Below are 23,626 nucleotides of genomic sequence, written 5' to 3' on the forward strand. Positions count from 1 at the left end.
ATGTATTTCTTGCATAGTTCGACACTCTTATAAACGAGTACATTTCATAACTATGAACACGATATTATCAGGGAAGGATATAAGTATCTCCGATCTAGCGAGTTCTTATAGCGAATCTGGTAGCAAAATGCAATTTATCGATAAATGGTTAATAATCGAGTAAATTGATTTCCTAGGATCAAGCGTGCGCCCGCAGCATTAATCCAATCATGCTGCTGAGCTTTAATTAAATGCGTAGTCTCGCATTTGGCGATGCAGTTTCGCTAAAATCGATTAATTGGCTACCGGTTTTGCCAGAAGTAGTAATGATAGTAGTAATAATAGTAGTAAGCACGGCCCCTCAACCCACCATTCATTCCAATCGCGCTTTCAGTCGCTCACTTACCAGAGACTATCTTGTTGGCGTCGGCGATCACCTTCTGGCGTTTTTTATCCAGATCATCCAGTTCGTCGCGCGATTTTTTGCTCATCGTGTCGGTCGTGTGACATTTCTGCTCAAGGTAATCAGCCATCATGTCGCCGAGCTCTTTCTCATCGCTCGCATATTTGTCTTTGATGGGGGTCGAGGTTCCGTTGAATACAGTGCCGTTTGTGATTGTGATGTGCTCTTTAGCTGTGAAGTGCAGAAAATGCGTAAACAAGAAGATATGAAGAGGTAACATGAGCTGATGTGAAACGTTGCATGACGAAACGTAATGTGACCACAGTAAAATTGTCCGGCAAGGGTTGACTAACACATTTTCTAGGTAAGCACGAGTAAAAGTGTGCTTGCTATTTCCATGTACTGATACAATCAATAAGCACACGTTGTGACTTTACGTGCATTATTCATTCGAGGATTGTGAGTCGTGACGTCATACTTGTATTGCGTATAATAAAAAAATGTGTAATGTATTCAACTATCTCTGACGAATTCTGAACTGTATATGTAATATAAAAACGCAATGCAAGAGCGAGTATAATACATAATGAAATTAATTTTATAAATCTTATTAATGTACTTACATTTATCATGCGTACTTCCAGTGATACTAAGGTCCTCGACCGATTCAGATTCCTAGAATAAGAGAATTGCGTTTTATTTTGGCAATTGTAAGACTCCTACACTTATGGGAATGCAGTTATTTGAATAAATTACTGTTAGGTATAAACGTTCTAACTGTTACATATAAACGAGCTATAATAAGATGTAAAGTGGATGAATCATGTCTTTCTTAATTGTATTCAGTAGCATTAAAAACGATAAAACATAAAATAACATTCTTTTTCAATGATGGTTTAACGTTGCATATAGATTTGATCTCTTGTAGATTTTTAAAGATTTGCATAAAATGCGCACCTTCATTCTATCCGGCTCTTCATAATCAGGATCCATCTTGGGATCCATAGTTGCATCACGGCGAAGCGACGTGTTTCTCGACGGCCCCAATTCCTCTTTTAGTGAATCAAATCCTGGCTGATCCAATCTTACCCTCGCTACAGCTTTTTCAACATCGTCGGTTACTAACTCAACATTAAAGATACATTTGTTCACTATGTCCTCTCGTCCAATCTTATTAAGAGCCTTTTCTAATGTATTTCCTGTATGCAAATGAAGAATAAAACGTCACGTTTTAATCATGATAAATTAAAAAAAAAGCATATTTTATTAATTTATCTTACATTTATTATAATATATTCAACATTCTAAAACATTTTGTATGTGTTCAAAATATGTAGTATTGGAAGTATTATGTATGTGTGTAATAGATTTGACATATAAGGATATATATATCCTTATATCAATACATACATACACATACACATACACACACACAAAATCAAAATTTATAGTCAATTATACACCTGTTCGTTTTCCATCAATTTTGCACAAACCTGAATGTATTGCACACTGTGGATGAAAATAACAACACCTCCGAAATATTAACAGAAGTTCACTTGTATAATGATTCTGATTTTCATATTCTTGATACAAGGTTATAAACATTGTTATTTTAAAATGTTTGTATTGAGATCGACCTAAAGTTTAAAAATATTTACGCAGCACTCTTGAGAAATATATTACTTCATCAAGAAATGTTGAAAAATATCTCGAATAATTCAGATTCAGATTAAAAAATTTCGCCAAATAGTAAAACCAAGATACACAAACAACAAAAAAACCGGCTAAAGACACTCAAATTTTAATCACTTTTGCTGTGCGACCGAGAATCACATACTACGGAATCACGACTGCGTGTTACTTTTACCGATTGCAGAAACGCCACAAGAGTTACGTGCGAGTCAATGTCATTAGCGGGAAGAAGAGAGGGAACGAAGCGTGTATGTGAACTTATGTCAGGCATAATAATGCACAATGAGATCATCATCTACGACGTTCCTAGGAGAGATTCTTCGCGCCTGACTCAACTATAACGCGCGTGTCTAATTAATTGACCTTGCTTGAAGAAACAGGTTTTTTTTAAAGGTTACCAAGGCAGTAGCTCTCATTCATCGAAAAGTCACACGCTGTGCTCGTGTGTTGAAGGTAATAAAGATAAATAAATTGTAGGATATAATACAATATCTGTAGAGAGACTCACCTGTAGCTTTGTTTCCGTTGTTTTGCCAAATTTTGAACATAGCAGCGGCCTGTTGTGCGGGTTTATCAGGATACTCTTGCTTTATTAAGGCTACATCATTAGGCGGGATGTTTAACTCTTCCGCTAGCGGTTCCCAATCTTTATCTAATAGATTGGCGATGTCTGTTAAACGAATAGTCGCTCTATGTATGGCATCTGGTCTACCTAAGAATAATACATAATTCAATAATATAAATTTTGATAAAAAAACATTGTTATTAATTAATTCTTTTTTTTTCTACTATATTATTTACATACTTATTCCGCCATCGCGCAAAAAACTATAGTTCTTTGATAACTCCAATAAATCGAGTTCAGAGACTGCAGTATCCGGAGAAATCTTCTCTGGCAGTAAAATATTTAGCGTGCAGATCGGTGTTTGCGGCAATTCACCCCTCGGAACTTTGGGCTCACTCATAAACATAATTCGCCCCATCATATCCGCGGCATCTGGATCTTTTATTCTTGCGGTGAATGGAACTCTATTTTCTTTGAAAGCTCTAAATGGTAACTGAAGCTGTTCGCCAGTTTTCAGTACAGGCACAAGATTTCCCGAGAATTCCATATACTGCGTTTTTCCCTCTAAAACCTATAGCACAAAATAATATTTAATAATGCCTTAAGCATTTGAATAGTTCTGTATTATGCGTTTTAATAATTAATTTGCATTTTTATCGCCAACATTTACCTCAACGTCCCTACTTTTTGCGACTTCCGTAAAATGTTCCTGATGCTCTAAAGTTTTGTCTTCTTTGTCATCCGTCATACAGAATACACGTAATCTCGCTTCCAATGGATCTATCCGTTTTGCAAACACTACAAACCTATCAAAAAAGCGTTAAATAATATAATTGTTTTCTATATAATTCGCACACTTATGTCATCACCTAAAATTTGTTTTACGTAATTTATATTAACGTACTTAGCCATAAAGGGTACATGTGTCGCGTGCGTGTAAAGTTCCGTGGCCATTTTCGTAGCCTCGGATATGTTACGGCAATCCATCAACCAAAAGCGAGCGGAAACTGTAGTAGTGAAGGAGACGCAGTCTTTCACAAAGGTTAACGGCGTCGAGCCTGTGACGTCCTCCCAGACTGCCCGAGTCTGACCCCCTGAACGACATACATGCCAAGTCCAATAACATTATTAAAATATATCCGTGTTGCAAATACGCAAATGACATAGATGAAATATAGTGTAGTATATTTTCGCGCGACCGAAATTAAATACTGACGATTAATGACCAGATACAAATCAGTGTAAAAATAATGTTGAATGTACAACTATCAACCCGAGAAAAAGTTTCGTATTTAAAATGGTCGCTATAAGTGCGTTATTATTAGGTGCTTCTTCAATGTGTGAGTAATATAAAAATAGATATGTGATTGATGGAATGATAATGCTTGCAAAATTAAGAAGAAGCACTATTCATGTGAATGGTGTAAAAAGCAGTTGTAAAAATATTATATGTATGGGTTTAGTATAATAATTAAAGAATTTATACATGTATATGTATGTGTACACGCACGCACGCACGCCCACACACACAGATGCACCCCCCGCCCCTCCCACACATACATACATACAATATTTTTAATAATACGTATGTACGTATGTACGTATGTAGGTATGTATGTATGTATGTTTGTATGTATGTATGTATGTATGTATGTATGTATGTATGTATGTATGTATGTATGTGTCTATAAATTAATGTGTTTGTCATTAACATATGTTTTTGATAAAAAAAACGACTTTTAATAAAGTTGGAATAAAAATTAAGAGCATAATTAGATACATATACTTGTTTTAAAAATAAAGATTATTTTTTATGAATATCGTAAATATTGTGTGATGCTTAAAATAGATTCTTAACAGATTGTGATTTAAGATAAGCTTGAATATTGGTAATATTCAGTGTATGTGTAATATTGTTATAATAACAACATTAATCCTTTTCTCTCTCGTTTATAAGAGTGGATATTATATAAGAAATATTGTAACAACTTAAAATATATATATATATATATATATATATATATATATATATATATATATCATGAGCACAATTTCATGTAAATTACAAATTACTAATGTCAAAGCGATTACCAGTCAAACAAATGTGCTGAAACAAAACCTTTAAAGTTAACGCTTACAACGGGCTAGGTATATATAATAAAATGTTATCTACTTTAATTGATAATCCATACCTAAATGACTCAATCCTAACAATATGCAAGCATTAACAATGAATTACAACAAGATATGTATACAATAATATGATACTCAACGAAATTTTTCTATGAGACATGCAGCTACCATCTCCCTTTTAAATCTCTATCCGAAGGTCCTCGGGACATTTTCTGACAATATGGATGTAAATAACAAAAAATTGTTTAAAACATTCATGTAATACATGTCATAACAACATTGATCCCCGCAACATTGACATACATAAATTAATTCTCTTTGTATGAACACTTAACGTTGGAACATTTTTACATTTGCTAGTGCAAATCACAAATTGTATAAATCATTGATTATACTGAACACAAAAAACTTAAAAAGTGCTGCTAACATTCAAGCAACTTTCTCGTGAAATATACGATATTTTAGTTCGCTATCCCGATGACCTGAGAACAGACGAGATAGCCTATCGACTGTGTTCATGCCTGCTAAACTACAGTAAATTGAGATATTTGAATGCGCAACAACGTAAGTTCGACAAGAGCGTATATGTACACCAAAGGTGTATGCGGCGTATAATATTATATATTAGTTTCAGCCGTTTATCGGTAAGAGATTCTCCAGTAAGACGGTACGCTGCTCTACAATGTTACGTGCAAGCATATATTACCAGTTATGCTGCACAGGAGTCTCAAAGTCGGCGCGTCTCCAGAGTACTGGTTGATCATGCCTTTATTGGCTGCCTGTGGCACTGGGATAGTTAAAGTTATCGGTTTGTGGAACTTTCTTCGTCTCGGTTCCACGGTAACGATCGGCGACACAGCTACTCTATTTCCGAGTAACTTAGCCACGAGATCCGCCGGTATAGGATGTGCCTGTACAAGAATAAAGAACAGCTCTTATATTAAATGCGATAAATAAATTATAAAAAAAATAAATATACTTATTAAAAATATTTCTAAATTATTTTACTTTTTTAAAGAATAAATAAGCAAGCAATTTAAAAGATTTAAGAAAAATCTTCGTTTATGGAGTATAGTTAATTATATTTAAATATCAAGAATGTAAAGAGTTAATAAGAGTAGATGTGATAAATTTAATTATATCAATAAAGGGAAAGGAAAAATACCTGTAAACCGACTCTGATTTTCTTAGTAAGGGCTGCTTGCGGGAAGACAGCTTGTACTTGTGGCACAGCAGACGACGATACAGTACCACCCTCGGGACCGACCGCATGGACCTCTTGCCTGATGCGAGATACTACCGCGAAGTAATGCGGAAAATCTACGGTGAGTATCCTAACGATACGAGACGTTTGGAGATCTTCTAGTTGGCTTAGCTCTAAAAAAAGATATAATTCAGAGCTTGTTATACATTTAAAAATATATATACACATACGCACACATACACGAAGGAATTGTTTTTAAAATGATACCTTCTCCCTCAAAGCTCTCGTTAAGCACATCTTGAACAGCCTCCTCGCTGGCTTCCAAAGTGTGCTCGCGCCAGGTCTCTCCATTGTCCGATCGTAGAATTACTATCTCCCGTTCTTTTCCGCGCAGCGACGCGAAGTGCGGTACCTCTATGATAACAGGGCTACGCATGAAAAATTTCTTAATGTTTGACAAAAAGCTGTCACTGAGAATAATTAATAAAGTATGTTATTTCCCGCTAAACATAGTGCATATGTACACACGTGCGAATTCTTTATTATTTTATATTCTATCTGAAAGAATTACAACCGTTTCATCATAAATTTCCGATGTCGTGTATCTAATATGAGCAACATTAAGGAACGAATCGCGAAATATGATGTAAGCGACGTACCCTAAAAATTTTGCACCCACAGGACCCAACTCGAGGATGCGGCTGGCTAACGCTTCTCCCTCCATCAAGGGTGGTGGATTGGTCAGTTTGTCCCTCCTTAAATATCTGCATGTGACACGCATAGGCATCGCGGCTTTGCGTGGCGGAACAATCACGCGGACGCCGCTGTGCCTGCATCCGCGCATTGCGCCGCCTCTCGCGTCCACCAAAAAGGAAACCAGAAAGCTGTAGAGATTTAGAAAGCGCGTTACTTGGATTAACGATATGCTATCAAGAACTGTCAAAAATATATCGCGAAAAAATAGTTGCGATATTATGTATATATGTAGGTTGTATACAAAAAGTCAAAATATTGTATATCCTTTTGTACATCCAAAATATATGTATCTTCGACAAAAACTAATATAGGTGTATGTCTTGCTTGTTTGAAACTTTTATAATAATTTACATTAATTTTATTCTATGCAACAGGAAAATAGAATGTATAATATATTATACATTGTAGCTTTTACTTGAAAAATCCCGTATTAGAAGATGTAATGTAAAAGAAGAAACAATATAATAGATATCTATAATTGTTATAAAGACATTTTATATTCAAATTTCACAAAAATCGTAATAAATTAATATTACATTAGAAAATGCAAACTATTATGTGTTTAATATAATTTTTTATATTAATATCAGTCACAATGCATTGTTGTCAGTCACAATTGCCGACGCGAATTAACTAGTATTAAAAATATTCCGCAAAGCCAGAAAGCATAATTCTCGAAATTGTACTATATATAAAGCGTGACGTTGGTAGTTATATAGCGACTTTATGAGATTTTGTAAAAATCTTGAGACAATGCGCATCAGTCGCGTTAATGATGCGATATCATTAGTTGTGATATTATCTTTTCAAAAGTAAATGGATTCACATACTATGTTGTATTATCGTCATTTAATTATTATGTGTAAATGTAATTACTCTGATATAATGCAATTATGTGAAATAGATAAAATTACGATAATGAACTGCGTATAAAAGATGTACGGCAAAATAAAAAGAATGGATAAATAAAACAGCTATCTATATTTAAGTTTAATCTCCATATTTGCATAAGACGACAAATATGAGCTGTATGAAATATATGTGTCGCAAAATAAGTGATAAATAAAACAGCTACCTACGTCAAATCTATATAGGTGTTCATACTAGGCGTTTGTATTGGATGGGGTGTAATATAGCCGTAAGCGTCAAATTAACGACATTGAAAGTGTCTAATCTAATTCGATTCAAACGAGAATTAGGTCCATTCTCAATCGCTCTCAACTACTACATAGTGTAGCAATGCTAGCGCTGAGAATTCCACTCTGATGAACCTATAAATTATTCACAAGAAAATTATGCAATGCGGATTGCACAGTGAATGCATTAGTTTGACAAGGACGTTTTCAGGACGTTTAACGCATGTATTGACAACATGGTTATTATTACGACTATTCGAATATGAAGTCAATAACGATTATCTCCGTAAAAAAAAAAAAAAAATTTGTTTTTTTTTTTTTAATGATTTTAAATTAAGATTCAGTAAAGCATTTGTATAAATTATGCGATTGCGATATCTTTCATCGTCGTGAAGAGCTCGAGCAGTATAAGAAAATTCAAGTATAAGATAATTAAGAGAGGCGTATCTGTCGTTTTATTCATTATACCCATATTTTTCAAAATAAATTTTGCCGATTCTTGAAGATTCAATCATATTTAAATTCATGAATCATCCTTTAATAATCGTCGAACAAAGCTATTCACTGAGCAATACGACGCTTCTGAGAATAATAAGAATCAGCAGCTACAAGAAATTGATGAGTGATGAGTGTAGTGCAGCGACAGATAGGCTGTGAATATGACAAAGAGAAAAACTGAAAAAAATCGAGGGAATAATGAATACGGCAAACTGCAGAAGCTAAAATTGAAGAGAAGATCACTTACTTTCTCCATTGTGGAATTCTGCGAGAGTAGCGCAAATAAAATAACAGAGAAGATCGGGAACACAATAAAAAACGCGTTAGTATTCATTCGTTCATAAACATGATGATGAGATGACATAGAAAAAGAGAGAAAAAAAGATGAGATCGTGATATATCGCTAACGCTAGCACATTTTTACATAGATTTTTGAACATATTCGATTATTGGATTTATAATTAGCACGATGTTACACTGATTCTTGATAACTGTATATCAAACAATATACCAAATTTTTTTCTAATTTTCATTTTGTTTTTCGTAAAAAGTGCTTCTAGGTTGCGACGATGATGGTTCGAACACTTCGAAAACCTGCACTCATCACACGCAAACACTTTTCTATTGTACATGATTACGAAACGAGCAGCAACAATAATAATTATGTATTATAGTAGAGAGACGCCACGCAATATACCATTCACACTTTGCGGAAAAAAGATATATCTCGCGGAAATAACTTAAAATAATGACGCATCGAAATCTGTTCGTTGAAATTGCAATCTTGGCAATTGCATAAATTAATAATTCTCAATTTGTGTATATAAAAGTAAATTAATTTTTTATTCTTTTCAGATTGAAAGAGACAAAGTTGTTTAAAGACAAAAAATTACTGCGTATTTTTATTAAATACGCTATTATGATTAGTGCAACAGATTCCGTCACATTTTTATAAAAAATAATATAATTTTAATTGTTTATATAATAGAAAGAAAACATCCAGCAGCTGTTGCAACAATGAACTCTCCTCTACTTTCTATACAATTTTTTGGACAAACGATTCTTTCTTTCATAAATATGCTATAATATAGCATGCTCGATATCTTTTCCTATTTTCATTTCTTCTTTCAAAAGAAAATTGCACTTATTATATCGTTTAAATTTTATATATATATAATCTTTTCCATTTTAATAAATATTGTTAATGTTTTCATTATCATTAACAATTATGTTTCGCATTTGTTATCGTGGAATAAAGTAAGATTTGCTGGTGTGTACCTGTCCCTCCACATTCCTTGTCCTTTCGGCGCGGTATTGAAGGCTGCCAACGAGATGCATAAGGACTCTAGGGATTCGCTATTCTCAGAACAGAACCGATTTAAATTATCCGATTATAATGATCTCGTGTCATGCTCATGCTGTCTCATTTGTACAAATTGCATCCTTTTTTGTTTGCAGTCATTATATCCGTTTTAAATCACTCGGGAAAAGTGACCTATGCTTTTTTCAAATGATGCCACGTGCAGAATTGACGAGATGCTAAATCCTCATACGTTGTGTTAGATAGTATAATAGAAATTAACTGATTTACGATGGTTAAGATTTTCCGCGTGAAAGGAAACAGGTTCGCAAATCCCTTTATTCGATCTGTTGCGGACATTCTTCAAATTCATTTGGTCAAATTAGCCAAGTGGTTAGTATAAATCGCAATAATAAATGATATCATTCACAATGTCAAAGAATCGTTCATCCAAATAAAACGTGAAAAACAACATGCTCAACACTAAGTAATCGAACTTTGCTACAAGTAAGCAGGCTGTAACGAGAACATCAAGCGTTCTTATCGAGCTGGCTGAATGACTGTAAAGTATCGCGTCTTATAGCGAATGTTAAGTAACATAACAGACAATATATATACTATAGAGTGTTGTGATCTTATGTGATTATTGTATTTTAAAATAATTACTCATTTAAAAAAAAATTATTGAAATAAGAGCATATTCTTCGTGTGTATAAAAGATTTTAGCTAGAATTTGATATACATGCTATACTATTTTCTTTTCTTGTGCCATAATTGGACATATTTATATCGAAAAAGTCTAATAGTAGCATAATTTAAATGTATTGATTTATAACACTTGTAAACCTAGCGCAGACGTGAAAGATGATGCACATACTGCGTGTGATTTCAATAGAATATAACCATTATAATATTAAGTAGATATTAAGATGAGCTATATATCAATGATCGTACGCTCATAATAGCGATGTATGGTATACCTTTATAGTTTTTATATCCCATATAAAAATAAATATAAAATATGCGATCATACATGTACAAAATTTTCATCTAAATTCACAAGTGCATTGTTATATTCTTTTCAATTTAATACCTGTTATCATTGACACGCCATTTGATCTTGATAATGCGACAATTAGATAATAATAATTCATTTATCGTAATATTATGAGCAACGATAAATAATCTTGATTTTGAAAACGATATTTGAATAAAAGCATCAATTATCATATATACATATATTGTTTGTGCCTATCACATTACCAATTCAGAATTAAGATAATAGAATTAAATGGGTAATTTATCGAGCAGCCAATCATCTGTTAGGTTAATCAGAGCAGAAAACTTTCACCAACACACATATATTGTATCACACTATAATACACATCATTATTGTTTCGTAGTATCAATACAATGTCAATCGCGATATGTACACGGGAGTACAAGGTCGTGCAATATTACAGATCACATTTCTCGTAATATTGAATAACGTTATTTTTACATTGTCCCATTCTAGGTTTACAATAGATAAAAGTTGCTGCGTGCAAAATTGAACCAAAATTTTAACATCAATATATTTGAGAAATTCTTTTTTTACGACATCTTACATATTACATTATATATCACGATATATTCAAAATTGGAAAAAATGAGTACTATATATCTTGTTTAAAATATCGAAACCTGACAATATTTAAGATTGATAAGAAAATTATAAAAATTTAGTTTTTATAATCAAGACAAAATCGATGATTGCATAGTTTCTGGAAAACTATGATAATCTTTCAAAATTATTTCTCGTATTAATAATTTTCAGTTTTATATATATATATATATATTATTCTTCATTCTCTCTCTCTCTCATAGCTATTAAATTATAAAAAAACATGCATCAAATTTTGAGCATGTCTTAATTTTAATGTCATTTTTTAAATCTCAATATTGTAGTATATTTATAAACTATATTCACGCCAAACCATGCAATTATCATTTGGTCTCAGTTATACTAATTATTTAACTTTTTTTCTGATATCTCGATGAGCAATAAATATTTTCTTTAATATTAAATAAAATTTACAATATATATATAAAGATTTGAAATTTTTTGTATGCACATATGCTACATTATTATCTTTTTTAAATTCACATAGTTTATATCAAAAATATTATAAAACTTAACATTTAAAACAAAATTTGTAGTAAAACTCGTAGCAACATAATTTTTTAATCCAATACTAAAATTTGTGTAATATATCTTTCAGATTTATACCGCGATATTCAAGTGAGATTTTCAAGGAAATCTTTTATCGACATTTCATTGAGAATGGAATTTCATAGATTTACCCAATCTTATTTTAATTTCAAATTTGCGATAATAGATAAAAATAGATACAAGATACTACATACCCGACATGTATAGGATGCCTGTTGATATCTACATTATCTGGCTTAAGATTGGCCGCGTTCGTACGTTGATAATTCTCTTTCGTAATCATATCTGTTATGGTTGGCGCTAGAGAATATATATATTATCATGTTAAATTTATTTTCCAAGAACAATTTAATCCGATAAACATGGTGCAAAATAATTGAACATTTGTTTTTCAAATCGCATCACAGCATGTCTTATTAAACTATAGAATTTATATAGCTATTACTTTACTTTTTTGTGTAATCTAACAAAATAGTTATGTAATCATCACCAAAATTGTATAAATAATAAAGATTAAATAGGTTTTATATAAAAAATTCTATCATGTATCTAAATATAAAAAAATTTCATCTGTATTTAATTTCTCTAATAGAATCGTCTATAAATTAATGCGAAAATTTTGAAAGCAAAAGAACAACAATATATAAAAATGTCTTTTTTCAATAAAAATATTTAAAATGCATGAAAATACGCGCTTCCGATATATTTACTTACCTCCGGAATGTCGATTATCTCTTTCATCGTCCGTCACGTTCACGCGCATCGAGTCATCCCCCATGGATTTCATGTCGTCAACAGTCATGTAGCGGTACTGCTGTTGGTCGCTGAGCATTGGATCTTCACCTGTGATAAATATTAGACGAATAAAATAAGCGAAGATAGCAACGAGTATGCGCGTAAATTGGCGAGAAAAGTTGTATTCTCTAGAGTAATCAAGTGAGAAAAAATATGTGAGCCTGCAAATAAAGAAGAAATCATTGCCAAGTCAATACCATTGCAATCAAGCTAAAGAAGCGAAATTCGTATTGATGTATTGTAAGGCACGCAATTTGTCCAACTAATAATGAATTATGATATTAGAGTTTCCGCTAAACAAAACTATATATAATTCATTTCTTAACGCTTGCGAGTAATAAGACAAAGCGTACGAAATGAGAACGTTATCGAATGGCAGATTAAATATATTCTAAGCCATATATGATATAAATTATTTCAATAATCTTTTCGAGTGTTTTAAATCGCAGACATCACTCATTAATCCGAGAGCAAACACAAAACTGCAACGCAATTGTAACAGTTATTTCTAATCCTATGAGAGATTTTCTAAGACACATATAATGTTACTTTTTCAGAAATTTAATTCTAATAATCTTTAACCGTTTTCATATACGATAAAAATTGTATTGTTGTGTAAAATTTAATAGTAATCTTCTCTCTTTTTCTAATTTATAACTTTAAATATGCAATCTTTGAAGTCAATTAAATCTTTTTTCTTATCGATTTATTAATTAACTTTTTAGCTTCATATATCAAATATTTCTCTCAAAAAATTCTACATAATATTATATTTTAAATATATAAAATTCCTTTAATATGTATTTGACACATTTAATAAAATGCTCAACAGATCTGCCATTTTTTTACCAATTTTATTTAAGAAAATTTTAAATATTACAGCATCGTTTATCAACGACAGGATAAACGTCGTTAAATCACGTCATACCTTATGTCAATTGGGGTCACGGTTGGATACATCCTACACCCAGGGGATGTACTTATAAACGAGCGCAATTTAGCGGAATGCCAACGTGTACGAACCGTATCAATTTTTTTATACGACTGAGAGCAACTTTTGCTTTGCGATCCCGCGTTATCAGATATTTCAAGAATGTAGGCTGCAATTATCTAATAAACGGTCAGCCTACAAATTTGCCTCCCACATCCCTCTATCGTACCGTTAGCATGATCATAAATTAACTCCATATAGTTTAATACTGATCGAGATTGTTTTGTAGTTGGAGTAAAAGAATATCTTGCATTAATTATTGCATTAATGTGACAAAATTATTCTGATATCCATAAGATTTTTTTTTTATCTTAATAAATAATATGTATAAATATTTTTCATAAATAAATAAATTATAAATAAATTATATATAATAATATATTACATTAAAAAACAGATTTTTCCCCAATAATACCCTAACAATGTGAAATTAATACTTAATATTAAAAAATACATATTTAAGTTCCTTAATTAATATAACTACTTTCAATTAATGTAATTATTTCATAAATTACTGTCAAGCAATTCAAATTTCATTCGATATCGCTCTTTCTCAGTGGAATGTAACAGATTGGTACGTGTGTGTATGTATAATGCGAATATCTTTGGCACGTCGACGTCGGCGTTCTCGAGGATACTCTTGATCTACATTTCACGACGGTTTCGGAGCAATTCTACAATAGAAAGATCGAGTGCCGTTACCCCCATTCTCTTATGGTTCGCCCGTAGTGACGTCACGCGCTATCCGCGGAACTCGCAATGCAAACGCGGACTGGCTATATAATACTCCTACAGGAAATTGTAACGCAGAAGTGCTAATTTTAACGATGTTCAAGGACACCTTGAGTCGAGGAGTCACGGCGATTGCGCGCTCTACTCGTATCTCTTCCTCTTCTCCTACTATAAAAGACGCCGCTTCAACCTACGCGACCTTATAGACAGTGACCTATATATCTTCCTTTGCTGCAAACTACCAATTAGCGAAAAGACAAGCTATACAACGATCATGTCGAGTCTCATTTAAGTGTAATTAAAACGTTGACGCGTGCAGCGTCATGTACCAGAATAGTGTTAATCGTAATCGGAAGGAAACAGAAAGAGAGAGAGAGAGAGAGAGAGAGAGAGAGAGAGAGAGAGAGACTATGTTTCTTACAAACATGACGACTAATCGGATCGGCGCGTCGTCGTCAATGAGAGATTCGATAACAAGTTCGGGGACGAAACCGCGCCGGAAAAATTTTTTTCTTCGATCGCGTAACGCGACCTTTTTATACGCCCGTCATATTTATATCGTTATTTCGTGCACGCGACATCTCGATCGTACGTGTTATTAGCCTGTTCATGGTGATACAATAAAAATGTCGAAAATTTGTTCGCAATAATCCCTTTTGAATTAAGTAATTATCAGTGTATCGCGTCTGTGTTCTGCTCATATCGCAAACAAGCCAGAATAAATAAACTTACGAAATCTTACGAAATAAGTTACATGCATCAGCCGCATGATTCATTTTAGACTCATAGATTCAAGATTTAATTTAATTAATCTTGAATGGATCAAGACTGTCGTTTTACGACAGTTAAATGTTTTGCATGACATCAATACATAGAGAGAGAGAGAGAGAGAGAAAAGTGGAAAATCTTATGCAATCATCAAGTATAACATATTTACAGCTTTATTAGAATTAACGAAGCGTTTATTAACGCCTTGGGGCTATTAAAACAGATTAACGGAATATTTTCTCGCGCAATGGCGTAATGTTTATTATTGCCGAAGTTCGTTTACCGGACAGCCGACCCGGTTGCTCGTCGCAAGAGCAACAGCAATTAACCCGACTACGATGATACTCGGCGACTTTACTCGCGGCCGTATACTACGGTTGCGTGCGTAGGCGCTAAAAATACACCGAAAGAGAACCGAAAGTCAGGGATCATCTATCGAGTCACGGAGATGCTCCTCTTTTGACGTAAGATCCGGCGTCCTTGATCGGCACGCCGATGCAATATCATTGTTTACTCCCTTATGTCATTAATGACATTGTCCGCTTCATTGTCGCGTCCGTGTAAAATGGTAATGGCAGTAATGTAGTAATATATCACCAAGTCATATTTCTCAGATCGCCCTTGATTAATCGCGCGCGTCTATCGCGACTGGGATACATATACGTAATCCCCGGAACCGTATCATCTCCGTCATCGCTCTGAATTTGCTCGGAAAGACAATGATAGTTGAAGTATACCTGATCCCGTTGCACGATAAAAATGCGCGTCCGCGATTCGCCTACTTCGGGCGAACGACGTCGTGTCGGACGATGCGTTTTCCGTGGATGCAACGTGCTGCACTGAGCGCGCAACGCGGCGCGGCGAAACGCATGCTATACGCGTAATAATGTTTTTTATGCCTCTCTCTCTCTCTCTCTCTCTCTCTTTCTCTTTCTCTTTCTCGCGACTGGCGATATCTCGCGATATAAAATCGAATCTTCGTGGCTGACTTGGCGCGTTCGTTGTTTACTCGCGACGCATAATCGTACACGAATTATGCTTCCATTTGAAATATTCGAAGATGATCGAAGGTCTCTTGAATCCGCATTATCCATACAATGAGAATGAGTACAAACAAAAACCAAGTTATCATTCACGCACACAAATGTGCTATGACTTTAAGAAAATATAGACTTATACGCAGATAATGCGACAATTAAAATAATAAAGCGCGTCGAGTTTTAATCACTGCCACAAGTAATTTTTACGTCGCTTACGAAACAGTTTCTGTTTTTCATTAGCAAACGTAAAATTGTTTCAGACAGGAATCTCGCATCGTACAGAAATACACACGAATCCAAACAACAGTGCCATTCAGTGCTAAATGCGCGCTGAGAACGTTTCTCGAAATCAGGATTGATTTTAAGATTTGCGATGTGTGCGCCCTAAATCTAAAATTATTGTATAAAATTATATAAATTTCAGCCGATAATATTTAAATATAATTTTAACTTTTCAATGCTTAGAAAAAAATCGCTTCTGCAAAAAATTGATATAAATTATACCGCATTGTTGAAAATGATTTTTCTCAGATTTTTTCCCAGTATATTATTTACTCTTTTTAATTTTTGCGAGAATCTTTATTACGAGAACGTGGATTCTAGAGAGTTGAGGAAAAGAATTTAATACTTTTTCTGGATTAATTCGAATCGCAATCCTCAATTCTTAATACGACGCAACATTCTACGGATGAGATCGATTCTTCAAATTCTTCGGAACAAGCATCTCGTTCTCGCGTAAGAACACGACCTCGATATCGCTCCGATATTTGCGTACGCACCACGCCCAAGGATATCTGTCATTCACTACGACCACGATGCGCCCTCGATCTAGACAATGAGCCATAGAGCACGAGCGTTTAGCTTTCATTAACACTTACGAGCTTAAGAAAACACGGTCGCGTGGCGCTTCTGTTATCTCTTCGTAAGCATCGATTATCACGTAGTAGCACCGGAGGCGTCAGTAAATATACAATGAAGAGTAACACGTGACAGTTTACGTGTTGAACATATGTTGCCTCTAATTGTAAGGCGAGAATTTTTTGAGATATTTCGAGGAATATTAATGTCTTTTTAGAACTCTTTTGATCATCAATTTGAAATTCACTGTTCATATTTATCACAAAATCTCTATTATATATTATGTAGTTCGTGCATTTGTATATATATATATATATATATATATATATATATATATATATATATATATATTTATTTATTTATATTTATATATATATTTTTTTTGTATTGTTACATAAGTGTAAACATCATTAGAAAAATAACTATTTATTATTGTTTATATAAAAATAAAAGGTTTTTATTATTTAAAGAAGCAAAACTCTTTCAGAATCTATCTGTTTGTTTTTAATAGACTGACAATTTCTTTAATACATGTTATAGGATTATGTAATAAATAATAATATAATAATAGTATAAGAATAATTTTTTTCCTGAAATTGATTATTTATATCGCATCTTCAAAATGATTCTTGATGTCATTGTTAAAAATATATTCCAATAAATCGATATATTTATAAAAATAAGATACAAAAAGTATATGTTCAATACAACATATGTAGATATATAGATTTTGATAAAAGAAAAATTTGTATTAAAAAAATACATCAGAAGATTAATCATAATACTTTTTGAATGGATAACATAAAACATTCTAAAGTCGGTATAAGCTTGATAATGTTTAACTGTTGTAAGAATGTGTTGTATCATATGAATAAAGACTTGTGGAAAATCAGTATTTAATGTTTGTTAATATACTTAGGCATTAATGTTTGTTAATATACTTGAGCATTATAAAAACAAAGTCGCGTGGTGCCACTTGTTATCGCTTTGTAAATATTGCTTATCAGGAAAAGCTTAGAACCATCGGATTGTAAAAAAGTTCTTTATATCACTCTTACTCATCGTGATCACGCTAATTTCAAATTCATGATTTAATATATTATATGAAATAAAAGCAACGTGAACGCTCTTAAAAGATCTTTCCGATAAATTCCTATTTGCGAGTGACAACAAGTTAATTTACTATATCGTCTATAATAAATCTATGAAAAAAGAAAATTAAAAATAATTTCTTTCATATTTTCTTATAACAGAGAAATTTTATCCTGCAAAACTAAACTTTAAGTAATATTCGTTGCAAAAGGAATTATCCACGATGATCTAATCCTGTAAATCAAAGGAAATAGAGGCCTTTATTGTACTATATAAGCGGTTGGAGATTAAAAAAATAAAATAAAATAAAATTTTCGACATTTTGCCCAGCAGTTTCTGCTCGCTCGCGCGAGTGATTAGATCGAGAGCGTTGCATCCGCGCAAACCAACGGCTGCAATGTTATAAGCGATGATATATAACACAACAGATGCACGATATTTACATAATACGTCGCTGTTCCTGTTGCCACACCCGCACGAACAGCTGCGCATGAATCCTTTTTTCTTCTTTTGTCCCTTGGCCATGCTTATTATGATATGTTTTGCTCTCTCGAAAATAGATGAAATAATATGCGGCAGCGCAAAATTCGCTTGGTGCTCTCTTTCCTCTGGAGGAAACGTTCCGTATCCTCGAGCGTCGTTAACGCACTGATGCACTATCGCGTTGCAGCGTCCGATAGGCTGTCCGAAACTTCGTATGCAATGCGTGCATTCGATATGCAGGTGGCATAAACCGAATGGAATTATTAGCAGTCTTAGTTTCGGTCGATTATAGAGCGATTTCAAGAGCAATCACGTGGATTATCTTTCCTTCAGGAAACTGTTGATGTGTCTTTCAATTCGTTCCTTCGTTTTTCATCCCACGTGTAAACGGCTTATCGAATAGGCCGTGGTTCTTTACATTGAATATCACACAGTGGCTCCCGGTTGACAGGGTAAGCGGCGACTAAGCATTCACCCTATTAGATTCAATTCGTTTAATTGCGTTAAGCACGCGCGCTGAATATGCTGAATACTTCCTTTATTTTCGCTCGCGCGCTCGGCAGCGGCGATCGATGTGGGGTCAGGAACAGCGACTGCTCGAGAAGATTAATACAAGTTCGACCGGCACTAGAAGAACTAGCTCGCTAGGAACGTGACCTCATTCCGTGAATCACCAATTTTATAATAGTAACTACTTTCGAGCTTTTCCTATTACTTTATTTACCGCGCGACTATCCCCGCTGGAGCTTTTCGTCGCACCAACGAAAGAACAACGAAAACACGCAAGGATATTTTTTATTAGGCAATTTGCGTAATAAAATCGCAATAACACAATAGATAAAATCAAATTATAGTGTAGATGTCACGAAGATGTTTCGCTTAAGGTCAAAGTTCATCCTGCAATCTGCCGCGAGCGCGAAATAATCGAAATCGATCGAATTATTTGTTATTCGTTATGGCTGTTTTTTTTTCCATTCAATAATATAATAAATTTTTTATTCGATTATAATATATAAAACTGCAGACAATAAAATAAATTTCATAACTTGAGCAATTAACGATTCGACAAAGAGTTTAAATAATTCATTTGTTTTATTAAAAGAATCCTTTATATAATTTATAAAATTTATATATCACAGTGTTATTTCGCGAGCATCGTTAATTATGATCCGTTTAAAGTGCACTCGAATGCGCTAGTTTATACGAGTTTGTTTATATCTGTTTATACGAAATACATATTTTTTCGTTTCTAATTGTACACTTTATCTTTTTTTTGTTTCTCTCAATCGATGGCCGCTGCGCGCGTATAGTGTTATATAAATTTGAGATTATTTCGGTCCGGTATCGTGTATTTGGCGGCATGCCAGGGGTTGAACTAACTGCACTAATAACGCGGCACGATACGCATACTGGCTGTTACATAACAGGTAGCCGAAGTGGAGGGCAGTATGTAATAGATACAACTATGACGATGACGACGACGACAAAGCGCGTTGGTCGGTTGGTATAACGATCGCGCAGCTCATTATTATGTAAATTGCATTTACAGCGGTAGAAGCACGCCCTATTTCAACGCTGTTATAACGTATATAAAGTTGCATCGGTGCAACGGGAACGAATATCTCCCGTAGCATTGAATTCGTGGACTTCCTATTCTTGAGATCGTCACAAACGAAGATTACACATCGACGCAACGACTCGGTGCATTCATATTTTGCAAATGTGTGTTTTCGCGTAAAAAATTCAGGTGAAACGTCTAATATCTAGAATGTAGTTTATCAAATCATGTGCAAAAAGACAGAAAGATTTGTTTCTTAAAATTGAAAAAAAATTATCTCTTACTTTTAAAACAAATTTTCTTTGTGTAATCTCTAAAGTTTGCTCGTAAATGTCATCTTGGTGTAAAATTATTAAATTTTTATTATTTAGATCATCTCACGTTCTATAATATCTTATTTATGGCAGCAAATGCTACGTTAATCTCTATTTTTTTTTTTTTAGCATTTGCTCCATTTCCTTCATAGATTCCACTTTTTGCTGAATAGAGTTATAAGTAAGAATGTTGTAGGACAATGATAATAATCATATAAGTGATACGCACGTTGCTTTTTATAAATAAGATTGTGTTGATTTCGCTGAGAATGTGACTACATAAATAATAGTATATAATATGTAAATGCAAAATATTCTAACGATTGCATAATATCGGAGTAAATCAGATCAAAATATCCTATCTGTGTAGAGATAAAAAAAATCGCCTGTATTTAGATCTAAATTTGTTTAAGAAAAAGAAAATCTTTAACAAATACAATAAATATAATGCATCTAAGCACATTCTTGAATAAAGTTTAAAAAAAAATTTTTTTTTCAAAAGCTTTACTTAAAATAATAAAATGCGATTATTATATCAATTTAAACGACGCCTTTTCCTATTAATAGAAACTTTTTAATTTTATGGACAAGATATATAATTAATATAATCATAGTATGATTTAAAATACAACTTGCTACGACCATTGATATAATTTAGTATACTTTAATGCACTACTATGATCGAAAAAAAAAAACAATTCTTGGAGAGGACAATAGGAAGACGAATGAAACAATAAATATGATAAAAATAGCGGGCGAGGGATGGTTATGTCTGTGTGAGTCTCTGTATGCAAATTCGAATAAATCGAAATGTACATGAAATATACATGAACGAATGGGGAGCATAATTCTCGCTTTTACGAGAGATACGGATATGTAAATTTTGCCAGAGAAATAATAATGATAACTAATAATGATACTACTTTCGACGTTATATGACACCGTAATGTTACGATGCTTTAATCGTCAAAAATAACGAAGCAGCTACTACATCTCCAGAAGAGAGAATGACAATCAAATGTATTATCTAATGTATTACGTCGTTCGGAACAATGCTAGAGTATGTATGTATATATATTTGCCGCAGTGATCTTCCGCGTTAAACGCGTGAAAGAGAAAGAAAAAGAGAGAAAAAGTGAGAAACAGAGTACAGACAACTTACGGGTATAGGTCATTTGGCCCTGGTAGTAAGAGGGAAGGTACACGTGTTGCGCGTGCGGAGGCTGCCCGTACACATTCATGGCTGCCGTGCCGATTTCATCACCACCTACATACATCGTATACGCCGTCGAGGTAAGGTCATGGTTTCATCAGAACGCTAATTTCGCACCATATACACTGTTTTTCTAAATTTCGCTCTGTCTATCACTGGGTTGTTAATGTTTAAAAATACTTAATCGCGATGCTAAAACGTGCGGAATTGAGAATGAGATACGCGTGTAATTCTAGTTTTTTAATTAAGTAAACTGGGAATACCACTAAATTACAAACCGGCATCAACTACTTCTCTGTTGATAGCTAGCGTACTACAAGTATGTCTTTCTATGCATCAACTTGAGTATAGATAACTCTAAGATAAAAGTGGGGGTTTATTTAAATGTCCCTATTATTGGAAATGAACTGCCGCGCTAAAATAAATAAAGTTTAATAAGAAATTTCTAAATCTACGAGTTATTTAGATATACTTATATTAGAAAAAATTAGTGCAATCTTTTAATTTTGCATATTTAACATCTGGAGATATAAAATCTTGTTTTATTAAAATAATGTTAGTAATGCCCAATTCTCTGCTCTTATTAGGAATAACTTTAAATTTTATATTGTTAATATATTTTATGATTATCTACTTTAATTTTGGAAAAGTTCTAATATAAAACAACCCAGTGAATATCTGCTAAATGCATGCTTTTGCAAAATGAAGATAATGCAACAATCAAGCAAATAATAGTTCCATTTAGCATTTTGATATTCATTTTGTAGCTTTAACAAAGATAAAGAACTAAAAACCTAGACCTTTGACAAATAAAACTAATTTAAGATTCGCGTTTGTTTTCATTTATTCTTGTTATTTTGTATAGTTTAATATCGCTGTGATATATGGATCGGGAAAGGATACGAGTTCCTATCAAAAGTTGAGTTTCACATGCTAATAGTATTCGTGTCATGCAACGCGCATCAAAAATGGTTTCTACTACTAATTTAATATTTCTATCTAATCTTCATGTATAATGTGTAAATAGAGGACAAAAATTGTATATCTATTTATCTATTATCATATATTAATATTTGTAAGTGCTACTTTTTTAATATTTTCATTTTTTCTTCATGCAATAACTTATCATCAATTTTGTTTAATCCTGACGTGCAATTGTTGTATTTACAAAAGCCTATGTCTTCATTTTGAAATCTATCCTATTTCGTCTATATATGTCGCGATAATTCGCTGCAATAACAATCTATATGCAGAAAGTATTTTGCCTTAAAAACTAAAAGAATTTATTAAATATTTTTATCTATACGCATTATAATAGCTAAAATAAAAGCATTGTTGTAATATTCAACTTTCAATTTCTCTTATATCTATTATTCCTGCATTATCTTAATGCTTAATGCAAGACAAAATAGTTATATAAAGCGGTAAGCTATCAAAGTACATGTTTACAAATGTTATTGCGATATCAGAAACAAATTTTTTTTTTAAACAGCAATAATAACATATGATCAAGATTCAAGATCATATGTTGTTGCATTTTTTAATGATAGTTTGTTTTTTCCAATATCGCAAATGTTTGTCAATAAATTAGCAGCAAATAGACATAATAAGCAGCAATAATAAAAGAATAATTAATGTTTCTACGATATCAAATATGAGTACTCACCCCCTTCGTCTTCGCTGTCACTCATAAATGTCTCCTGCATGGATTCGGGTGCTTGAACTCTGTATTTCTCTTCAATAGTAACAGTATGAGTTGTTGTAATGATAGTCTCTGTCACAACTTTTAATGTTTCAATGACGCTAATATAACCAAGCTTTTGTGCAATATCCAAAGCAGTCTGTCCATTCTGTGTAAAAAATATTTTATATTGAGTGTATGATCATAATACTCTGGTAGTGTT

General features: G+C 33.1%; 1 protein-coding gene across 17 annotated transcripts in view; it reads right to left on the reverse strand.

Annotated features, from left to right (window-relative positions):
• LOC138932899 (ankyrin-2) overlaps window positions 1-23,626 on the reverse strand; it is a 76,529-nt gene that overhangs the window by 24,389 nt on the left and 28,514 nt on the right. For 9 of the 17 annotated variants that reach the window (XR_011446869.1, XR_011446868.1, XR_011446862.1 and 6 more), the window contains exons 17-32: window positions 23,389-23,572; window positions 21,672-21,776; window positions 12,593-12,721; window positions 12,073-12,178; window positions 9,645-9,722; window positions 6,636-6,860; window positions 6,244-6,404; window positions 5,938-6,149; window positions 5,479-5,683; window positions 3,544-3,733; window positions 3,310-3,445; window positions 2,880-3,210; window positions 2,583-2,786; window positions 1,340-1,581; window positions 1,006-1,057; window positions 386-613 (exon numbers count right to left, since the gene is read on the reverse strand). Coding sequence is in view for 4 of the 17 variants with exons in the window: in XM_070295206.1 (XP_070151307.1) it covers window positions 386-613; window positions 1,006-1,057; window positions 1,340-1,581; window positions 2,583-2,786; window positions 2,880-3,210; window positions 3,310-3,445; window positions 3,544-3,733; window positions 5,479-5,683; window positions 5,938-6,149; window positions 6,244-6,404; window positions 6,636-6,860; window positions 9,645-9,722; window positions 12,073-12,178; window positions 12,593-12,721; window positions 21,672-21,776; window positions 23,389-23,572 (2,788 nt within the window). In the remaining 13 variants the exon portion in view is untranslated. Of the gene's footprint in view, window positions 1-385; window positions 614-1,005; window positions 1,058-1,339; window positions 1,582-2,582; window positions 2,787-2,879; window positions 3,211-3,309; window positions 3,446-3,543; window positions 3,734-5,478; window positions 5,684-5,937; window positions 6,150-6,243; window positions 6,405-6,635; window positions 6,861-8,613; window positions 8,632-9,644; window positions 9,723-12,072; window positions 12,179-12,592; window positions 12,722-13,601; window positions 13,620-15,901; window positions 16,007-18,597; window positions 19,239-21,671; window positions 21,777-23,388; window positions 23,573-23,626 lie in introns of those variants that run through there. The other 8 variants (XR_011446863.1, XM_070295207.1, XR_011446865.1 and 5 more) reach the window with 7 other exon arrangements.

Source organism: Polyergus mexicanus, unplaced genomic scaffold, assembly GCF_030449975.1.
Source record: "Polyergus mexicanus isolate NDT 795.1 unplaced genomic scaffold, iyPolMexi1.0 SCAF_4, whole genome shotgun sequence".
NCBI classification, from domain to species: domain Eukaryota; kingdom Metazoa; phylum Arthropoda; class Insecta; order Hymenoptera; family Formicidae; genus Polyergus; species Polyergus mexicanus.